Here is a 23,302-nt window from a genome sequence, read left to right as displayed (position 1 = left end):
CAGCTGTTGGGCTGCATGCGTGAACGAGTTGATACAACTGAACTGCATCTTCACCTACAGCTTGAACAAAAGAGACTGGACAACACTGGTGGATGACATGACACGATCGCTGTAACATATAAATGAAATGAGAAAAAGAAAAGCATGCGCATACCAACACACACACATACTAAAAGAAAAGAAAAAGAACTCAATGGACAATGAAGTCACACCAGAAACAAGATGGCAAGTTCAACCCCTGTTAAACAGTCTTGTGCTGTCCTTCCTACATGTGCAGCCTGTTTTGTTCACATTGTAAGTAAAGATGCATGCATGTGCTGTGCAGCACAAATAGTACATTTTGTTTGTGTGCACCTTGTGTAAGAACACACCAGCATGTTTCGGTAGTCCGGGTGTGCTCCAATATCGTGAGCTTGTGCAATGTTTCTTTAGTAATTATGGGTCACTTTTGCAGGCTCTGCACAAACAGATATCTCTGTAGCTGACATAAATGTAATGCCCATCTTCATTTTTACAAACGTGCACAGTCATCGAGCAGTTATACTATAGCGACTGCTCATGAGACTTGCACAGCATGGTGGGTGATACGAGACTGCTCACTAAAGTTCAAAGGCCTGTAAAGGAGAAATGCGCAGATACAGCTAACGTAATACATTTACACCTTGAGATTACAAGAACAAAAGTGTACAGTTGCTGATCTGAGTTTATCACACTGTCTTTTCTGTAGCATTAAAGTCCTAAATAGCCCTGTCCAGTTGTACTGCAAGCGCTGACTCGCACGGTTTGAAAGGCAATCTTGAGGAATGCAGCGCTTAATATGTCAGCTTGGTGGCTATCACAGTGGCTAGAACACATTTGAGTTGCTTCTCCATTGCCTCCCCATTAAGGAATGCCTGGCACCATTTATTTTGTTATCAGCTTCAGTTTTCCAGTTTAAGAGGAAGCTTGAGCTCAGGTCCAACTCCAACGTGGGCTATTCAAATACATGTAAAATGGAGAAATGCTTTTCTGAGATAATCCCTGGACCAATTTTAATGAAATTTGTCGCATTTGAGAGAGAAAGATAAATTCTAATGACTGTTGAAAGTGGAATTTCGATTTAGGGCTTGAATTTTGTTTAAAATATTTTCAAAAATCTGAAAGTTTGAAAAATATAGAAGCATGAAGTTTACAAATTAGCAGCTCTGCATCAAGAACAGATACTGCGGTTCTGTAAACAGCATCCATAAGATTATTCAAAGCGGACAAGTTCGGTATGTCCATTTATATCTTACGTGAATTTGTTACGTTGTTTACAAGGGTTCTGCAAAAGCTGTAATTCCATATTACTAAATTTTTTCAGATTCATGTGTAACATATCAATTTTGTCCACTTTAGATGTAATATCATATGAAATTCACAGAATTGTGATACCTCTTTTTATTGCTGATATAGAGAGTTGTAGACTTTCATAGTTTCATTTCCTGAAAATTAAAAAAAAATTAAGTTATGAGGTTTTATTTGCCGAAACCACTTTCTGATTACGAGGCACGCCGTAGTGGGGGACTCCGGAAATTTTGGACCACCTGAAGTTCTTTAACGTGCACCTAAATCTAAGTACACAGGTGTTTTTGCATTTGGCTTTTGAAAATTTACGATATTTTACCCATTTTTAACAGAAAATTGACAACCTAAATTAAAAATTCGAAGCAAACAGTAACTAGAGTTTAAGTTTTTCTTTCATATGCAATAAACTTTGTCAAATTTGGTGCTGTGTTGCCAAGAAAAACGAATTCTCCTTTTACATGCATTAAGATAGGAGCACCCGAGCTAAAGCTTCCTTTTAACAAAGGTACACTAGAACTGGCGAAACCAGTAAAGATTAACTCATCTAGAGCTGTGTATAGTTCTACACTGACCTCGATTAGGTCTAGAAATGAAAGCAACATTACAAAAAGCTGATCCAGTTACCTTTTCTGCAAATGCAGCATTCTCCCAAAGGAATGAGAAATGTGTTTATTGAGGCCATAAACAAGCTTATAAATTATGTAGCCAACTGTCTGGCAACCTGGAATGCTGAGATGAGTGAACTTAGCTGAATCTTTTCACTCGTGCCAGCTGCAAGTCGATATCTAGGGGAAAAAAAAGAAGAGAGGCATGTATAGAATGAAAGCTCCTTGTTGATAAAGAAATAGTCAACTTGAAATCTTGAAGGGACACTAAAGAGAAACATTAATCTAGCTTTGTCTGATAGAGTATGCTTTAAACCTCTATCTGCATCAATTTCATGGTGAAAGGTAAGTTATTAGAAGATAAAAAGAAGATCAAAGTTACATTTGGTACCACAAATTTCAAAGGGTTTTCTTCACATTATGGCAGTTGTGGATCCGTAAATACTCTGTACACTTGCTCAGTTCTAGAACTGGTACAGCGCAACATACAAGGAAAGAAACAAGCCGAGCCGGCCAGATAAAGGTACAGAGCGCTGTTCCAGTGCTCTGTTCCTTTATCTGGCCCGCTCGGCTTGTTTCTTCCTTTGTATGTTGCGCTGTACCAGTTCTAGAATGCAATACCAACTCGCCCAATCCTCAACCCTATTGCTCAGTTCAGTGTTTGGCTTCTTTAGAATACAATGTCAGCCATCTTTGCCGACGAACAACTAACTGGGCTCGAGCAGCGTCATCAAAATCCATGACATCACAGGGACCTGTTGCAGAAACTTGAAGGCAGCCTTCCCTCTTGTCCTGTTTTTGAGTCTTTTCTCACTTACCAAGCATCCACTTGTGGGAAGAGAGCTGTTCTTGGTATTTTAGAGGGTAATTGACTAATACAGCTATAATTTTTCCTGTAATGGCCCCAAAACAGGGCTGACAGTACAGTTAAACCTCGATGTAGAGAACTTCAATACAATGAAATTCTTGACATAACGAAGTATTTGACTTTACATAACTTATTGCTCATAGAACACCATGTATTTAGAACCTCAATATGACGAAGTGTGTTTGCATGAGATTTCAACACAGTAAAACCTTGTTAAACCATACCCTCTTAAACAGTAGTTTTATGTTAAAAGTAGTAAAGTCAAATCCCTGACTCAGCGGCCATTGAACATAATGTGTTTTGCATCCGCATAAACTGTACCAGCTTATTGCACAGGCATCGGTTAACACGTAGTGTTTCCACTTTTTGTTGCGCAAACACGGCGGTGCGTCGTCTCCATCGGGCGGCCTGACAGAACAACAAGCCTCAGAGATCGGAACAACGGCCTCCAAGCGCCCTGTGCGTTTGCACGTGAAGCCACATCAAGATCGACATCATTTTGGCACCATGCCAGAGTGCCTTGTGGCATCGTGCGACCAAGGGCTCGCGTCATGCTGAAGCTCGGAGAAAAAAGACACCAAGTGCTCAGTAGAGAAGAAAAGTTAGACATCGTTCGCGCTATCAAACCTGACACGAAGAAGTCGACGCTGGCGCGCGACAGGGATCTGCTGTTTACTACGGTGTGCAGCAATTGGAATGCAAAGCAGTTCCTCGGCAGCGCTGCTGCAACCATGAAGAGATGCCAGCTACGAGGTTCGTGCCATCGTTGCCTTTGTTGTTGCCGAAGTGTCACCTAGTGACAGTGATGAGGACAACACGGAAAGCGACAGCATAGGTGATTCAGGCCCGGCAGTGGCAGAAGCTGCGCGTTATGTCAGCCTCATGAATGCAATCGTCGCGACAAGAAGAGCCACCAACAATGAAAAAGGAGCCCCACGACTTGTGCAGCGATACCGCCTGCGTGCATGGAAAACATGCAACGCCAACGAGGAATCTGCCATGCGAGTGTTTGTCGAGAAGAGGGGGCCTGCTGAAAAGCTGGCTCGCAGCTTCAGTAAGTTTGAGGCCACTGTCGTCGCTGCTAGGCTGCCGCAGCATTAAACGAAAATAACACTTTTGTCACACGAACTGAATAAATACTGCATGTTTTTTTCCCCTTTCATCGCACTCTCTCCGAGTTCCGTTTTTGACAGGTAAGTGGGCGATCTCAGGCTATTTCGGTTAAGCAGTACTACCATTTAGTACATAATTTTTCTGAGCTCCAGCCAACTACGGTTTAACAAGGTTTCAATTGTACACCGAAATTTCACTGCTGCCGCAAAGGAATGCCAAGACAGTAAATGAAAACTTCCGTGGATCTAGACGGTCAAATGATTGAATTACAAGCGGCTGCTTACAAACGTACCTTTCCAATTGCGCGCCGTACGACAGGATCGACCACTGAAGTGGAGCCGCATCATGTTCCGTATGAAGTCCAAGTGTGATCAGATCCTATCACACCCCATGCACTGTGTGCTTTACGTGCGAGTGAAAGTGTGCGATTTGTTGAACGATGGTGGGCAGATTGTTCTAGAAAAACTGGCCACCCTGTATACGCAATGCCTCATGACCTCGAGCGTACCGGAATCGTGGAAGAACGCTAACATAATCCTAATCTATAAGAAAGGGGACACCAAAGACTTGAAAAACTATAGACCAATGAGCTTACTGTCCGTTGCCTACAATATACAAATCGGACTGCAAACAGTTCTTGCGTCCAAAATTTCAGACGTCTTGATATATTGACTCTATGGGGTACATGATAGTGCCGTGAAGCCGCCTAAATTATCGGGAATCCGTAAAGTTGATCGTTGACTGTACACTGGCAACTCCTCCAGTCGACGACGGGGCATCAAAGATGATTCATTATGATTCCTGTCTGTTACTCGAGCCAGCATTACCACGACTTTCGACCCTTTTCATAATATTACAGCTAATTTTCTCTGATAAAGGCACAAATTCCCTGAGTTTTCCCTGAGTTTTTCCAGACTACTCAAGATCCCTAAGAATTCCCGGTTTTTCCTGTTGGTAGACACCCAATTGCACTGTTTCAATGAGCACATAGAACTTTCTTCAGTAATATAATGAAGTGCCCAGAGCATAGTTCTGCAGTTACATTTTAATGCCTGTGAGAGAATTATGCAGAAAAATAAAATTAGCTAGAGACAAGACAGTCCATAGTAAACAAAAACCATTATAAGGTGCAAAGAGCTGCATTACCATGAACTTTTTTTATGGCACAAATATAACAAATGAAAACTTATTCTACAACAGTTTAGTGCAGCTATGTTTAGAGACATTTGTACTAGTCCATGTATGAAAAGAAAGCAAACAAAATGCAATGCATAACAGATTTTGGACCAACACTGAAAGGTTATACTGAAATGTATTTGTAGAGCAAGCACATTACTCCATTAATTATTTGTGCATCTAGGTTTAAAGCTGCAGATACTTACTCAATTTCTGCCATTTTGTCAATCAGGTACATCTTCACTTTATCTGGAAGTTCAACTGCGTTCAAAAAGTAACGAAATAATTAGAACAAACGAAGATTGCTACTAAGTGCAATTGACGGTGCTAATGCAACCTGACTACTTCAATAATCACATTACGTAAGAGTGATAATAAAAAAGTCAGTGCAACAGCAACTGTATAAGTTACATGTGGTATTTTAGTTGTTTGGTTACTGCTCTGCTGTACAGGCAATGCAAACAAGGAAAACAAGGAACCAGTAGCCTAAATTCTCGACAGTGGCCTTCACAGATATGACAACCTTCAAATTAAAAAAATAAATTATGGGGTTCTACAAGCCGAAACCATGATCTGAATATGGGGCACGTCATAGTGGGGGACTACGGCAATTTGGACCACCTGGGGTTCTTTAACATGCACCTAACCTTACTACACAGGTGCTTACGCATTTTGCCCCCATCGAAATTTGGCCGCCATGGCCGACAACCTTCCTGACGAATACTAATCCCTTTGTTGACTTGCTGGCTACAGCGACGTCCTTCATTCGACCATTGTTGATCGCTTCAATTCTCAATGTGCCTGTAAACCTGTCTTGATTAAACCATCCTTGTAGTTTTGCATGACCAATGTCCTATCATAACCACAGACGAAACGATGCCACCTTAAAGTCAAAGTTCAATGCTACGACAATGTGCTATTGTCTTTCTGTTACACAGTACTGAAAAACTACGGTATTTACTCCATGTAAGGCCACCACACTAAGAAATTTTTTTGTACAGCAAGTGGGCCTTGCTTTGAAGCAGGCACATGGCTGCTGACTGGTGCCTTGATCTGTTCTCAGGTCAGTGTACAGAATAACGAGAACACTAGCGACCGATTACAAATACTTTTATTCATTAATCCTCATCGCTTCCACTGCCCTTGTCTGACAAGCTTGCTTTACTGGCGCGTTCCCAAAGCTAGTTGACTTGTGTGCTATCCATATTCTGTTAGAGATTCGCAGCATCTTGAAGCTCTTGACAATGAACGAAACTGTAAGCTACGCATTCAAAATCTATGCGCACACTTCTTGCAAGGATGCCCTCTTCATGCACTTGAAAGTACGATGCAGCTAAACAATGCACTGCAGCAGTGCGCACCACAGCAGTGCTGACACCATTGAAGTGCACTGTACTGTGCACTTGTGATGTGATGGGATGATGCCATCATTGGCAGGACAGTAACAATTGCCTTCTAGCAGCATCTTACGGAAATTAACCAACACAAAAGGGACGCATATGATGCTTAGTGAAACTTTTCTTCCCAATTCTTTTTTTGCTCAAAAGTAGGGGTGTAGGCCTTACATGTGGGCAGACTTTACACAAGCAAGTACTGTATACCACACCATCTAGTCCATGTGTGATTTCTTGTTACTAGGAGCACCATCCCAACTGCAGACTGTTCAAAGCACCTCAGTTGGTTTCTTGTGAAGAGTGTGAAAATCCAAGCGCAATCGGCAGGAATGGATGCATGTTACATCTTGAGGATGAATATTCATGAGCATGGCAGGTAGTATCGCAACAGCTGTACATAGTGTGCATGAGCAGCTTGCGTGCACCTGATGAAAAGAATCATTGCAAGTGCTAACGCAGCTCCTAGCAACTGAAGACCAGATGCTACATCAGAAGTTGGTGTTGCTGTAGTACTCCATTTCACAGATATCAGGCAAGGCTGAGATAGCTACACAAGTAGCTACACAAGTAGTAGAATGAGAAAGATGTAGCCGGGTGCTACAATGAACTGCTCAGCATGGGCCTGCCAGTATGACTTTCCTGTAAATAAGTTTGCCTCGCCCCTGTGGATAAACCCGCTGCTCTATTCCTCCAACCTCCTGACCACGCACTCATCAAGTTAGCAACTCTAGTTGTGAAAGTTCAGACGACAGCGTGGGCCCGCTCAATGTCATTGTGACGCTCCAATAGTGTAGGCCAGCTACTCATTTCGAGACGTGCTGGTGGCATAGGCTACAGTGACCCTCTAAGTGACGCCAGGCTCCCGAGACCACGACTTTCAAATCTTGCAAGGTGTACAACACCTTCTATGTAATAATCATGTCATATTCAGCAACAGAAGTGTATAACACTTATAGTTGCATCAAATTGCATGACACATATCTATCTTTCCTTTATATGTAATGAACTATTTTTTGGTTGCAAATGTGAGTAGTGTGAGAATCTCTCTAACCTTCGTAGTGTTGCCTGCTACGTATGAAACAAAGTACACAGGTTGCAAGGCGATGCAATTTAGCCACTGATACAATGCTCCATTTGCAACCAGCCCTGCCTGTACATCACAATCAATCAATTGATGACTTCTCTCTTGCTACCAAAGCCTGGAACGAATTAGGGCAAGCTTACTGCACATTTTTTTGTTCGTCCGGATCTATATGAAGATTCTTTGCCCTGAGAGTACACAAAAGGGTTCTATCAAATCTTTAATAGGAACTTGAGCTCATATTTGGTGAATACATGGCAATTTCTTTTTATGTATTATTTATGCTAAGTACAGTTTATCAGTATATAATTTATTTGCGATACATGTACTGCCAGCCGTAGTGAGACCAAAGCAGGTGGACATTGTATTAGACAGTTTTACAAAAAGAAACAAACATTTCGTGCTACATGGCAAGCAAAAGAAAAAGAAAGAAAAGAGAGAAAGCTTCCTTAACTGCTGCAGAAATCACCAATGATGATGTGAAATACGATACATTTAATTGGTATAACAATATCGCTCAGTAACAAATATAGTATTACTAGAATTTATATAAAAATAGTGAATAAATGACCCATGCAAGATTACAGAAGTTATACAGCTAACAGATAACAGTGCAGAAGTGCCCAGTTTGGGGATTGAAATGCAGAAATTCCACATGCAGAAATAAGTACAGTCGACTCCCGTTAATACGAAGTTCACGGGGACCGCAAAAAACTTCGAATTAAACGAACTTCCAATTAAGCACAAAACATAAAAAACAGCCCTTTATTTGTGGCGAAATCCAGTATTTTCTCTAAGAAAAATAGTCGGTCATCTTGCTTTGCTTCTTCTTGCCGAATCGCGCTGCTGAAAGCAAGTTCTGCAGGCTGTAGATGTGGCGGAACGCTTCTTCCGCGTTACCTTCAGCGGCAAAGAAGCGCTACGCGAGAGCAAGGCCTGCAGCTACATCGGCAGCCTTAGGTTGCGGCTCGCCTTCAACGTCATCGTCGCTTTCCTGGGTCCCTTCCTGGGGCCGAATAATCTCTACAATTTCGCTATCCGTCAGCGCACCACACGTTTCGACCGCCTTGTCTACGGCTACGTAATCTTCAAAATTGACGTCCCCTAGAGCACCACCAAAATCAGTGCCGTCAAGCTCGCTTGTTGACGCTTCCTCCGCTGAAATTTCAGAGGCATCCTCCGAAGAAGCTGCCACAAAACCGCAAGCCCTGAAGCAGTTTGCGATTGTTTCTTGCTTCACACGATCCCATGCTCGCGCCAACATGTGGATGGCACTAAGCAGGCTCACCTCGTACTTTGTGGTGCTATCCATACACAAAATCATGCGCTCGAGGAGGTGCCGCCTGTACAGGACTTTAACATTCTTGATGATGCCTTGGTCCATTGGCTGCAAAACAGCCGTTGTGTTTGCAGGCAAAAGTGCGAGGCGTATTGCACTCAAGACTGGCACATTCACATGCAGCTCTGCAGTGATCGACAAGGAACAACACCTTGCGGTTCGAAGCAGCAAACTTGCGGTCCAATTTGCTTCTCCAGTTCTTGAAGATTTCGGCCATCATCCACGCTTTTTTGTTCGCCTCATAGTCCACAGGCAGCGTCTTCACGCCTTTAAAACATCTCGGCTTCGCGGCTTTCCCGATCACAAGTAACCGACATCGTTCCGTGCCAGTCATGTTTGCCGCGATCAGCACCGACACTCTCTCCTTGCTGCGTTTGCCCCCAGCACAGTCGTCGTCCTTGAATGTCAGGGTCTTCTCTGGTAGAAGCCGATAGAAGAGTGCAGTCTCATCTGCATTGAAGATGTCTTCCGGTCTGTATTCGGCGAGATATTCACGCAGCTTTCCGTCCTTCCACGTGGCGCATGTTTCCTGATTAACGGACGCCTTTTCACCACACACGCTCTTGAAAACCAGGTCATGGCGATCTTGAAAGCGCGTCAGCCATCCATCTGACGAAACGAAGTCATCGATCCCCAACACTGCTGCAAGCGTTCGGGCTTTCATCGCAACGATGTCTCCGCTGAGAGGAAGTTTGTTGCTCCTGGCCTCCCTAATCCAAACCAGCAGAGCCTTCTCCAACTCTGGGTAAGCGCCGGTGCGCATTCGCGTCCGAGAAGTCTTGAACTTGTCGTTCTCAAATGCATCCATTATTGTGCGCTTGTTCTTGATGTAGTTAGAGAGCATGTTCGGCTTGATCCCGTACTTCCGCGCTATGTCTTGTTTGGCGGCACCTCCCTTCTCAACTTCCTTCAAAACCTCGACTTTCGTTGCCAGGTCGAGCGTGCGGTAAGAGCCACGGTTTGCCATGGCTATAAACTGCGCGACTAGGTACAGTCAATTCCGAATCACTCGTGGAACAACCTAGCCTACGAGCTTCCCGCACAAAGGCGCTCGACATATGCTGCGCACGCTGCAAGACTAATCTCGCACAATCTCGCCACTGCCAGTATGCAGCGCTGCGTGCACCTATGGCACCCGCGTGGCCTCCGCAATCAGCTCCAAGGGAGGCGAAGCGGCTCCCGCCGGAGTTGATCGCGGAGGCCACGGCAGCCGTAGCAATGAATAATCACGCCGCTCCAAGAAGGATGGCGTTGCGGGCGGCTGCGGTGGCGATGACATCAACGCGGAGCACGGAACTGTTGCAACACTTGAAAAATTGCTTGCAACACTTGAAAAATTGCACATTCTACCAAAGAATGACGGTCACCTCGAGGATCCCGGCTGAAAATTAACTTCCAATTAAACAATATTACTGGATGAGGACTTCGAATTATCGAGCGATTTCTTCTACAGGATTACATGCAAAACTGACGGGACCAGCACTTCACTTCTAATTAACCGAAAATTCGAATTAAGCGGCTTCGAATTATCGGGAGTCAACTGTATTACAGTTAAGATATGTGGGTGTCTTAAGTACAATGGAATGTTGTATTTATTCAATTCATTGTTTTTATTGTGATTTGTATGATTTCAGTTTCTTTGGTATCAGCTGGTGTAATTCAATTCACTGATGTACTTATCTGATGTACACAATAACAGGATGTCTTGCACTAAACCTTCTGGCTTTGAGACTGCTTTTTGCATTCTGTATTTCAGGCACTGTGGCATCATATTTATGAAAATAACATTAAAATAACAAAAAAGTATGATGCTATGGTGGAAATGGCACATATTTATGTGGGAGGTGATCTGGTATCAACTCACCTCTATGGACATACAAATGGACCTGTGTTAGTACATCTTGAAGAGCCAAGCCTTTTGCCACTTTTAGCTTGTTGATGTCTGGGACACAATGGGAAGCGATGTTAAGGACACAGGATAAACAATGTCACTCAGTACAACACCTGTGCAAAGTGCAGCAGATGATTTCACAGATGCAAATGTAAGTTTAAATGGATGCAATAGCAATTTAAAAAGATGTCCCATGATATGCCGGAGACACAGAGGCTTATATTACCAGAAAACAAAACAAGCAAAATATGAATGACGACACTACAGCCAGCTGCCCATGCCACCATAAATTTTATCAATGTATGGCCAAGGCTAGTTCATTGATAATTTTAAAAATAGTTAGACTTCATTAAAGAATTGAGAAACATGCAACCTGGCAACTTTTCTAGATTATTTGAGCACACAAGGGGAAACAATCTGTAAGTTAAGTTTATGACACCATGCACAATTTTATGGGTGCCATGAGTAATTTAGGTGTACAATTTAAACAAAGCAGGTTCAGTGTTCATTTTCTTCAGTAGAGACTAAGCCTGCAAATCAATTAAAAATTTTGCCTAATTTTCTGCCAGCATCTAAGTGACTGATGACACAATAGCCCCAATTACTCAGTGTACCATACCATGCAAATATGCTTGCATGCTTTAGACAGGCCTTTGTGTCTTCTAGAACAACTCCTGCACCCATTTTCATATAGATCACGTCTGTAATAGCCGGATCATGACAAATGTCAAAGTGGAACATAGCTACAATATTGTTATCACCCATAATGAATTTATGACATTCTATTGTAAACACTCACTTCATCAATGCATCCAGCTTGCATTTCCCATAGCACTTCAAAATAAATGAGTCCTTCACCCTACTTTTAGAAGTAGTGATCTGTGAACCTAGCAGCCATCTTTATTTGTAATGCACAGTGCATACTACACGTGCGGCTAAAAATAATAATAATAAAAAGCTAATTTATCCAAAGATATCATGTCTCTCCAAGAATTACATTCGTACACTTTTCTGTTTGGCTGAGCAAAAGGCCCATCCTTCTCACCAAGAAAATAGACTTGGCCCTTCGTATCTTGTGAAAGCAAATGAAGCCTCGTTGTGGCAACAGATGTGATGCACTCTTACTATGTTTGCGTACTAGTCATGCGTGCATGTCGCTTTACGCAATAGCCCGCTGGGCAATCTATCTCAAGATGTGGAGAGTATGTGCAGCTCCCCCAACAGAACACCCAAGGGTAAAAGCTCTGCATCCAAGGCACTGCAATTACTGCTTGTACTCGCATACAGCAGGGCATTGACAAAAATGTTTGAAAGGGATGACAAATGCTAAAGCCAAGATTTATGCACCTCTAGAAGTCTCTGTGAACTTGCGTTCACAACTGCAAAGCATGCAGCAGCCAGCAAGCATGCCCAAGAGTAACAAAAAACAAGCCAGAACAAAAAGATACGGTTGTAGGAGAAAGCGAAGTCCTCGTTGAGCAGGGTGCTGACAATGTCGCTGATATCTTCCTTGAGTGGGTGACCCACACACAGGTAGACATTGGTCTCATTCACCTCGTCAAAGGCCATGCTTGTGCTCTGCATTGTAGCAAAAACACAGATTCCACCATTTATGCCATGTTTAAGTTGGCTCCAGACTTCCCTTCCCACCCCGTACAAGTGATGACCTTTAGAGACAAAATAAAGCGTAGTTCAGTGCATAGGGGCTGAGCTGCCTGATTTATATATTAAGAACAGGGCACACATGTGGTGATATGCAGCTTCAGGCACACTTGAACTATACAATGTGCAAGCAACTTCAAGCAAAGATTAATTCTGAGCACTACATGTTAGATTCTGATTGATCCCAGTGAAAAATGCTGATTGCCCTAAAGCACTGAAATTGCAAGAAAATCGAACTAGTGGGGGGGAAAAGGACCTGAAATGCATTTATAACACAGCCTTGTTTTGCAAACAGAAAGAAGACCTTGTTGATCATGCATTGCAGCAGGCTCCAGTTGAGGCTGCAACACTTTAGACCGCGAATGATATTAAGTTCATGTTACAATGTAATCACTTGCATAGTTGAATAAAATGCATTTTAATGCAAGCAAATTTTTTAAAATGAAAATGAAGACTTCAATGAGGGAATTAGGAGCCAACCTGAAGAATGTTCAGTGCTTTCCTCATGTCACCTTGGGCCAGATCCATGAGTGCTTTCTTGCCATCAGCTGTGACGGTCAGCCTAAAAGAAATCGAGAGAAAGAGGTAAATAACATACATTTAGGTAGCCGGCAGATTCCGAGGGGGGGGGGGGGCGCCAACCCTGCCTAGATGGCAGCCGTCAGAGCCCAAAGGCTCTGACGGCATCCTCGGCCTGCTGGACAGCCAAGAGTTAGTCTTCGGGGCCCGAGCTCAGCAGCACGGTCACCCAATACTTCCTGTCCTTAATTTTCCGGCCCTGTCGGGGCGCCCAAGGGCAGGCCCAAATACTATGATTTATGTCCGCCCTGTTTTGTTAAAATTTACGTTTGGCCGAATATTGTTCTGGGTGATAGCGATTATAAGCCAACGGATTTCAATATGTATTGGTAAACCATGCAAATTTGCTGTATCCCCCCAGTTTGTTTCAAAAGGCATGAGCAAAATGTAGTCGGAATCAAGTGCGTGCCACTGAATTAAGCAATGCCATGCACTCCTTTGTCCACTCTTATGGCAAACGCCTCACTAGTATTCAAGTGTCCAGAACAGCTGACATTTGGCATAAAAGCTACTCTTTCTTCGAATATCGACTTAACATGTCATATTGACCTTACTTTTTCCGCAACATAAAGGAAATGCTGCAGTTACACTGAATATTAAAGAGGTGCTTTTACCAATAGTGGGTGACCGTTGTGGGGATGCGTGACTCTCACGCCTCCCCTGAGATCTAGTTTTCCCGCATGGCCCGTCTCCTGCAGGGCGGCTTCGCCCGCGGCGGTTGGAGTGGTACAAGCGCGGTGCGAGAGATGGCGCGAGCGTCGCGCCGCTGCGGGGTTACTCGGGCGTCGGGAGACAAGGCGCTCGGGCTGTTGGGTTCGAGACAGCAAGCGGGACGGTCGTGCCGCACGTGCAGCGACCCTCTTCCCCGGCGGGTCGGCTGAGAGTGTGGACATCCCGTGCGCCGCCGACCGATGCTTCTGCGAGACCGCCTCACGTGGCCGCCTTCGAACGCGCCACGATTCGCGTGACCATACACGCGAAGGACCAGGCGTTGGGATCCAGCATGGGGCGAACATATTCGCTCGCTTCCGGTCGCGGTGAGTCAGACTTCTAGATTTGTCGCGTGCCCATCGACATGTTTGTGGATAGCAGCTCGGCTAGCAGGCACTGATCTATGAAAGGTGCAATAAATGCACTGTGATTGTTTGCACTACTGTGTTGTCGTTCCTTTGTCCCAAGAGCACGGGTGTGAGAGACCCCACACCGTGCACCTTCATTGATAAGTTGCCAGAACCTATAGAAAACGATGTTTACAAAAAACAACTGACGCCGATCAGCTTTACTACAAAGTGATACAAAGTGATATGATACTGTACATGCATGTGGACTAACGCTGACCCTGCAAGCTGCTTATAGCAGGCATATGAACAATAGCTTGTTGCTTGATCCCACATTATGTAACATCTTCAGACTTTTGAAGCCACAATAAATTAAATTAAAAGGACAAGGCACTTAAACAAGACATCTTTTCAGCTTAAGCACCTCTTACATGGGCTCAATATCAACGGTACCAGTGCATTCCAACACTGGTACCGTTGGAATGCAGCCTGTTCACTTCTACTTGTGCCGTTAAAACACCATGCAAGGTAAGGTTGGCAGACAAAATCTGAGGCTCCTGCCACTTCGAGAGAAAGAGATTGTAAAAGCATATGTCTGCAAACACGTCACTAGTGATTTCACCAAAACAAACTCAATTAACATCCTTAAAGGGCACCTGCAACGGTTCGGATAAATTTTGCAGAGGCATAGGGTACAGCTAAAGTTAATCATTCACACCAAAATTTGTACGAAGCGTCACATATTAAGAGAGCTATGGACGATTACAAGTTACCCTCCTCCATAGCCATGTATTTTCTTCTCAACACATTCGCTGAGTGATCGGGGCTGAGCTCCGCCTTCACTAGCTCTGCGTCATGATGGCACGTCGTGTCGTCTACTTCCGGTTCTCTAGGAGCACGCACGCGAAGCCTCTCCAACCTCTCCGTCAGCTGCTTGGCAGTCGGAGCAATCAGTCGTGGCAAGCGAGAGCTATCAAAGCAGCGTGTTGGGAGCACTCTGTCGCAGTGCCGAACTTGCCTGGTATTCCGGTACCCACAGGCGGGCTCAGCCTTTCGACAGATGGGTGGAGGCATGAACTCAAGCTGATGAAGCAACTTTAGCATAGACGCACGTGAGCGGCCTGATTGGTGTGCACGGTCCAGCCACCTGTCTCGCGCAGAGCTTAACCAGCTAAACAATGAGCTAATATTGCTCTAACCAAGTGTAAAAACTTTTGAACATTCACAGAAACAGCATGTTAAGGATTGCGCCCCTGTGAAAAATTTACACCAGCAGCAAAGAAGAATACACTTCGTTACTGCTACTGTGCGTGGTTGAGCTCGGTGCCACCAGGTGGCTGCACCGTGTAGACCATTCACATTTGCACTTCTGCTGATCCTGTCAAACGGCACGGTCAAGCGGCCAGGCCGTGTCCCCTCACTTGCGTTTACCCTAATAGCAGACTCGCGAAATGCTATTGTGGTAGTAATCCTCCGGTGTAAAGGGACGGCCGCAAACGCGCAAATTTTGGCGCCGATCGGATAGCGACAGTCAGATGCGCTGCAGCCAGTCCACTCATCTGCTGCCTTGCAGAGGGACACGATGTTGCAGCTTGACATATTGCCAGTTGCTATGCTTGCAGCCCACAACGCAACAAAGGCGATTCGTGGTGCTCACAAGAAGAGAGACCAACACTGACCGCAGAGCTCTCGTCAAGACGGAGCACATTGTAACACAAGCAGACGACGCTTGCTGTGAGCCGGAAGTGAGAAATTGTTCTTGTGCATTGTCTTTCTGTTACTTTCTTTTTATAAAAACAAATGAACTAACATTCCAACTACTACGAACATCATTTGTTCACCATAAAGGTGGAAAAATTATCGATGACGTGCCCTGGGCAGCCAATCGGATAGCTCGCCCTACTGACGTCAATTGGGTGATTTCCGTCATATGGGTAGGGGCGGCTTAAAATTCCGCCGAGCAGTATGCTGCGATCGGCAGCGATGTGCATTTTTAAAACCTTATAATAAATTACACGCTTTACGCGGAGCACTTAGATGTGTCAATTAATGATCAGAAGGACCTACTCTAATGACTCAGTATGTTTGTACAAAATCATCAAAGTCGTTTCAGGGTCCCTTTAAGGCCTCCGTCATTCTTTTTACCCTCTTTGATATTGTTTCCTCTCCCTTTCCCCCCTTTTCACTTCCTCTTCCATATTATTCTTTAATATTCTTTCACAGTAATAAGGCACTACAGTGGAAGTTATAGTTAGTGACAGCCAATAAACAGTGTGATCAGGGGAATGCACAAAACACAGATCTGGTAAATAGCAACATGCGAGTACATGGCTGACAGTACCACCCACGCTGTCTGCTGATAAGCATTGGTGCTAACCACTGACACTACCAGTGAGTATGAGTGGGTGCTGGAATAACTGCCTGCCTGTCTGTGGGCAGCATCCATCTTAATAAGGACATGAGTCGTGGTCCTTACGAGGGACGGCATTTATCCCAAGATTGAGGTACCCACTTGTGCAGCTTTCGATGGCAATAGCTTGTGGCTGATGGTTGGTGATAGCTTGCACCATGGAATCGAATCAACATGTGACAATATTTACACCCATATACAATATGAATGTGGCCCAAGGACAGGCATCCAACTTTAATAGTACACATTCGTAACCCCACTGCTGTTTATCATTAGAAGGAACAGACGGTCCTACTGGACATGCGTTCCGTATTGCGATTAACAGATCTGAGCTCTGTACACATCCCTCTGCATCATGTCTGCTCCAACTCAAGCTGAGTATTGAGTGTGATCTCGGGTGCCAGGGTGCATCTCATAGCTTAGGCTCCTGCACTAGGCTCTTGTGGAATGAATCACACCTGGAAACCCAGTAGCACATTCTTGAAGAGACCACATGAAAAGAACGTGAAAGCAAGGAGGCTGGCACTAGAATGTAGGAATCTTTGGATCCTGACTGCGTTAACACAATGTAGCACATGGAAAATTCAAGAACAGTGAACGTACCAGCAAGGTTAGACTGCATGTGCTTCTGGGCACTTGCAAGTATAAGGTATTCGTATATCACATTTAATTAGATTTGTATGCTCTCAGATGAATAAAACAATTTATATATGTAACTTTTTGCCTTCTGCAGCTTAGGAGCATACCATTATTGCATAATTTAAAGATATATTGATTTATACAGAGCGGTTTTGCAGCAGTGTTACACCAGCATGGACACCTGTGCACAGACACACATATAGACACAAGCACACACTGTCTTCTCAAAACCTTGCCATAAGAAAATGTATTGATGTTAATAAACCAAATCATGTCTAGCGTGACCATTTGGCCACATGAACGTCTCACCTTTCTTGGGTGATTACATGATCGATACGAGGTGACATTTGGGAAGCTGTGAGAGGCCCAAATCGAAACCGAGTGCATCGTGACTGCAAGGCTGGTATGATCTTGGAGAGGTAGTTGCAGATGAGGCAGAACCGGGCATTTTCCGTAAACTTCTCTATCACTGATCACATAAAATTAAAGAAGCAGAAGGCAGTCAACAAATCGCACTTTCCCAACAAAAACTTGTGCAACGATTAAAGGGTCCTTGAAATGGTTTGGACACACTTCATAGATGTGCAGGGTACAGCTACAGCAAAACATTAGCGCCGCAATTTAAGTGAAGCGTCTCATATTAAGAGAGCTACAGACGATTATAAGTTACCCTCCTCCCTAGCCATGATTTTCCCCCTTAACTCGTTCGCTGAGTGATCGGAGCTAAGCACTGCCTTCACTGGCTCTGTGTCATGATGTGACGTCATGTTGCCAACTTGTGGTTGTCTTTGAGCCAGTGCGCGAAGCCTCTCCAACCTCTCCACAAGCTGCCTGGCCGTCAATCTCCCTCGAGAGCTACCCAAGCAGCGTGCATTGTGAGCATTCTGCCGCAGCATCGAGCTGGTATTCCAGTAAATTCAGGCAAACTGCGCCTTTTGCAAACTAAAGTCCCTCCATACTACTACCACAGTGATGAAGAGGACTTAGTGTAAATGTGAGCATCCTGCACGGTGTAGCCATCTGGTGGTGCAGAGCTTAACCAGCTAAACACAGAGCCAGTATTGCTGTAACCAAAGTGTAAAACATTTAAATATACATGTTCACAATTGCGAACGTACCGAATATTCACACCAGCAGTAAAGTAGAATACACTTGGCCACTGCTATATTAGCTCTCTGTTTGTCTGCTTGAGTAGCTTCACTGTGTCACTTAATGATCAGGAGAGAGCGAGAAACAAGCTTTAATGATATACTGGAGATGTTAGCCTAAACCCTAACAACTTAGTATGTTCGTACAAGACCGTCAAAACCTTTTCAGGGTCCATTTAACTAAATGTATTAAAGAAAGCAATTGTTTTTTTTTAAATTCATCATAACATACCAACAGTAAACCTCCTGCTTTATGATTTGTTGGGAAAAGAAACGCACACTTCTTACTGTTGTATACTCACCTCGACGTAATGCATTTTGTGCATCATTTGTCATAGCGTCAGCTTCATCAAGCACAATCAGCTTGAAACCAGAGCTGAAAAGCAAGCATACCTTAGAGACATGGGAAGCCAAAAGAAAACATATAAGTGGTGGCCTTTCGCTCGCAATGAAATAGATTGAACTAAGAGTGAACTTACTTGAATATTGTTTTTGTGCTTGCAAAGCTCAAGATCTCCCCACGGACAATACCGATTCCTCTGTCATCTGATGCATTGAGCTAAATTAAAAGTAAGTTGGTCATATTAAATTCTTCCAACATTAAAACAGCAACAAAGAAAGAGCAGATTCTTGTATTTTCTTTTTTTGATACAGGATACCCAAAGTTATCTTCAAAGCATTCACTTTGAAACTGAGGTTGTGACAGAAGCCAGTCTGTTCGGGAAGGATCACGACAAGTAAAAAGGAAGGGTGCTGACCACAATAGAAAATGAAGGAAAACGATCTTTGGTTAAGGGGGGACGCGGGTCTTGAAATCGCGAAAAATGGTCAAAAATGGCAATTTTCAAAAATTGCGTTTTTGAAGTCTTTAATGTCCCAACTATGCCTTTACAAAATATTATGGCGCAATTCCTACTCGAAGTATAAAAAAAACGGCAATTTAGAAACGTCGGTGAGCCGAAATTGAACGCCAAGCGCGAACGTTTGCCTCATTTTCAAGCTGCCGTAGCTCCGCGCGACGCGAACCGATCGGCGCCATCTTGGTCACGTTTGAAAGCTGGTTTCCCGCTCTCCATTCTGGCGCCCCTCGGCACGCTGTAGACCCTCGTGCAGCGGAGCGATCGGCACTCTAGGCACCCGTTCTCAAGCGCGAAATCGTCGCGAGACAGCCGCTGATTGGGTGAAACGGGCGCCTCCCCGAGGCGCAGCCCTCTGATTGGCCGTGACGCATGCTTCGCCTACCGCGGCCCCGCGGCCGCGTTGTTCGACTCCTTCACGTCGTCTGCTTTCGCCGGCGCGCACGTCATTTTTCGCATTCCTCTTTGTTTCCTACTATTTTTCCTTCTGCCTTTTTCTTTATCATTCTTGTAAATATTTTGGCTATTGAGTCGCTTCTTTTAACCACGAATTTCTTGCTTTTGCGTGCCTGGTGTCTTTGTTCCGCGTGTCACGATGGCGCGAGACGCGCGCTTGAAAGCAAGCACGCGAAAAGCAGTCGGAAAAAAGAGACGCGCATGGAATAAGAAGAGAGCTACATCGTCGTGAACTACAGCTTCGGTGATGCCGCAAGCTGCTGTGCCCTTGGTGGATGCGGCTGGACTGAGCTCGCCAACAACAGCTTCGCCGGTGGACGCGGCTGGACAGTGCCGATCGGTGTCAACTTCGGTGTTACCGCAAGTCTCTGCAGTGCCGGTGGATGCGCCTGGACTAAGCCCGTCGAAAATGCCAACTTTTGAGATGCTGCAAGTCGCTTCGGATTCCGTGTCGTCGGAAACGGCCGAGCCGGCTGACCTAAGCCTAACGTCGATTTCGGCGTTTCCGCACGCCGCTTCGGTGCCGACGGACGCGGCTAAACCGAGCTCGCGTGCTCAACGCTTCGACACGTTGTTTTGCGCGGAGTGCGCGGGGTGCGAAAAGTACGCAGACAACATTAAAACTTCATTGGCGAAGAAGTCCGCGACTTTCCGCAAGTTCGAGCTAATGAACGTCGGCACAGCAAGTGAAGACGACTTTCTGAGCTTTTTCTTTTTGTCAAGTGCCAATGCAATACAGAGGTTTTCACAATTTTTACATGAACAGATTTCTGTGAGTTTGGTGTTATTGTGTTCAGTAATGACTGGGCTGCATGCTAAAGCATTAAATTTTTCCATGTGATAGGTAAACAAAAGTGGCAGAGTAAGCAAAACTTTGAATGCAATTTTCTCAGCTTTGCTTTTTCGATCAAATGCCTTTGCCTTACAGAAGTTTTCATAATGTTTGCATCAACTGATTTTATTGAATTAGGTATCATTTTTTTCAGTAAAACCTCAGCTACATCCTAAAGCTTTCCATTTTTCATTAAACCCAATAGACTAGCAATTAGGTCAGATGTAAGCTAATTACTCCCGCATTGTTTTTTTCTTCCTACTTTGTTATTCATTCATGACCTATATGATCACTTTTTAAAAATTTCTTTAGCTTTAGGATGTGCAGTGGGCCCTTGGAAATGACAGCTATTCTTTAAAACTAGTTTTTTTAATTAAGAAATTATCATAATGGCCCGTAAGAAAAGACCTATGTGGGATAAATTATTTTGCTATATCTTCATTTCTAGATGAGATATATAAAATCTGAATATATATTTGGGATCAGCATTCAAAGATATATCTGCATGCCAGTTTTCAGGAAGATATGTTAAGAAATAAAAAAAAAGTTTTCAAGACCCTCATCCCCCCTTAATTGTTATTCTGTGGTTGGGGTCCCGATAACTTATTGCTAAGCATCACATTGTACGGGTTATGCATTTCAGGTTGCCTATGTAAAGTTCTGTCACATACGGACGGTGGCACACGAATTCTGTAGTGTTTCCAAGCCAATGAAAATAAAGAATGCAGAAAAACAAAGCAGTTCTCAGAATGCCTTATTTTACAAAAGCTCTGTGGGTCAAATTAAGTCAACCAGAAATATGCAATCAAAACCTGCAACACATAAGACGAATAGCCATTATATATGGACTGAGCTAAAAAAACTTCTGCAATTTCAGTGAGGCTTCAGACATACTGTTTAAGATGGCACAATGTATATTTGTAAATATATGACCAGTACGTGCACAAAGTTCAGCCATCAGCAGTGAAAAAGTAGCCCTGTAGAAATTAAACTGTGAAAAATGAAACATAAATGACAGCACAGAAATAACTATAATACACAATAATTTAGTTGTTAAACATAAAATAGAATCCTTAAATCTGTGCTTGCTTCTTCCGTGGGACAGTTCAGGTGTTCATTGAAAAGTGAGACAGTTAAGGTGCCTGCAAACCTTTCCCTACTTATGACGATAGCTTACTACTACTACTGTTTTTTTCTCTGGCAGGTGGCAATGTAGCACCTGTGGTGTCTGGTTTTGTATTTGTCTTTAGTTACACTACAATGGCTTCATCAAGAGAGCAGCAGTACGTAGTGGACGAAATTGTCCAGCAGCAAAACCAACAGTGATGCACATTCAGTAAAAACATGAGCTTTTGCTTCTGAAGTGGGATTTCACAATTTCATTTCATTTTATGCCTGAAGTTCCCAAGAAAACGCTACTTAAAATGGTCTAATTTTATCTATGTATCTAATATGCTTAATACAATGGCATCACTATGTATGGTTTACCCTGCAATATAGTCAGCTGAGAATGATCATGTGTGGGCATGCTGAAAGTGAAAACACTCTGTGAAAGAGTGTATCTGTAGCAGTAATATATACAGAGTAGACACAACAGAAGTGCAAACCAAGCTACTTGGTGAATGCTCATCTTTTATGGAAAAAGAAACACAGCAATGGAACCACAGACGACAAAGGGACATGCATGACAAGTACTTCACTCTGATCTAAAAATGTTACTGGCAGCTCAAAATTTATAAAAAATATATATGTGTGTGAGCATTGTGTGTCACACACAGCAACAAAGCTGTGACATGCTGACTGTCTAGAGTGTTCCTCCTCATCTATAATTTCCTTGTACTTTCTGTCCATTAAAAACTAAAACAATTTGAAATGGGAAAAAAAGGTGACAGTAAAATGTGCTGATGCCAGTTGGTTCAATATAGCTGGGCATACCTTTCTAAAATAAGCAAAGATTCACTGTACTGAAGTTTGCAAACTCTACTACATTCATAATTTCACCTCATTCCATCCCTTGATCACATCAGCAACATTTGGTCTTAACCACCATTCACTTACCCTGCATTGCGTACTTCACTCGTCAATGAATGCCACGTAAACACCTGCCATTCCTTTTTGGACAATTTTAGTACTCAAGGACACAACGTCTAGCTTGAGAGCACGCGACAACCATCTGCAGAATAACAGTCCAGCGATATCAATCACATAGCCCACCTCAAGTACTTTGGAGCTAAATTCTCTGGGACTGTAGATCTGCTGGGCGCATGCCAGTATGGTAGATGTTTTGCCTGTCCCCGGAGGCCCATAGAATAGCAAGTGCGGCAGCTTGTCTTCTTTTATAAACCTTCCAACTGCAATAAGGAGGGGCACAACGTGATACAGGGCCGAGAATGGGCGCCGGGGATCATCAGCTTATTTGCTCCCAGCGCACCAATACACACAACACATCCGAATACATTGCAACAAGTGCTCAATTAGCTAAAGCATCTAATAGTGGAGATATGGTAAAATCTGTAATACAATTACCTACTTGTGCTAATTATGTCTTCGTGTGCGATTAAGTCGTCCAATTTTTGAGGCCTGTACTTCTCGACCCTGCAGAACCAAAAAAGCAAATCTATCAGCTTTATTTGCTCTTGTCATACGCAACCTAAAACAACACAATTAGCAACGAAACACGGACTGAAATATACAAACCATGGTAAGTTTGTAGTAGAAGTACTCATTTCCGCGCGCAAACTTGGCGATCATTGGCGAGTGAGAAAGCGCATCGGAAGCGTGGAGTATGCCGCCGCGTTATGAAGCTGGTAAAGAGCACGTCAACAAATTTAAGAATAATAAGCACCTAATTAAACTTACTATAGCAGT

At 43.8% G+C, this 23,302-nt stretch overlaps 1 protein-coding gene across 1 annotated transcript; it reads right to left on the bottom strand.

Annotated features, from left to right (window-relative positions):
• Positions 1–1,977: 1,977 nt before the first annotated feature.
• On the bottom strand, positions 1,978–23,238 carry RfC3 (replication factor C subunit RfC3). The gene is made up of 11 exons (XM_075684447.1): positions 23,132–23,238; positions 22,965–23,029; positions 22,649–22,785; positions 18,769–18,848; positions 18,592–18,665; positions 17,451–17,610; positions 12,936–13,017; positions 12,242–12,371; positions 10,767–10,844; positions 5,295–5,349; positions 1,978–2,111 (listed from the first exon to the last, which is right to left on the bottom strand). The coding sequence occupies exons 1-11, from the start codon at positions 23,158–23,160 to the stop codon at positions 2,024–2,026; spliced, it is 978 nt and encodes a 325-aa protein (XP_075540562.1). The 5' UTR covers positions 23,161–23,238; the 3' UTR covers positions 1,978–2,023.
• Positions 23,239–23,302: the final 64 nt, after the last annotated feature.

The sequence above is a fragment of the Dermacentor variabilis genome, chromosome 3 (assembly GCF_050947875.1).
Source record: "Dermacentor variabilis isolate Ectoservices chromosome 3, ASM5094787v1, whole genome shotgun sequence".
NCBI classification, from domain to species: Eukaryota; Metazoa; Arthropoda; class Arachnida; order Ixodida; family Ixodidae; genus Dermacentor; species Dermacentor variabilis.
Note: the sequence above shows the minus strand (reverse complement) of the source record. Positions and strands in the feature narration are given on the sequence as shown.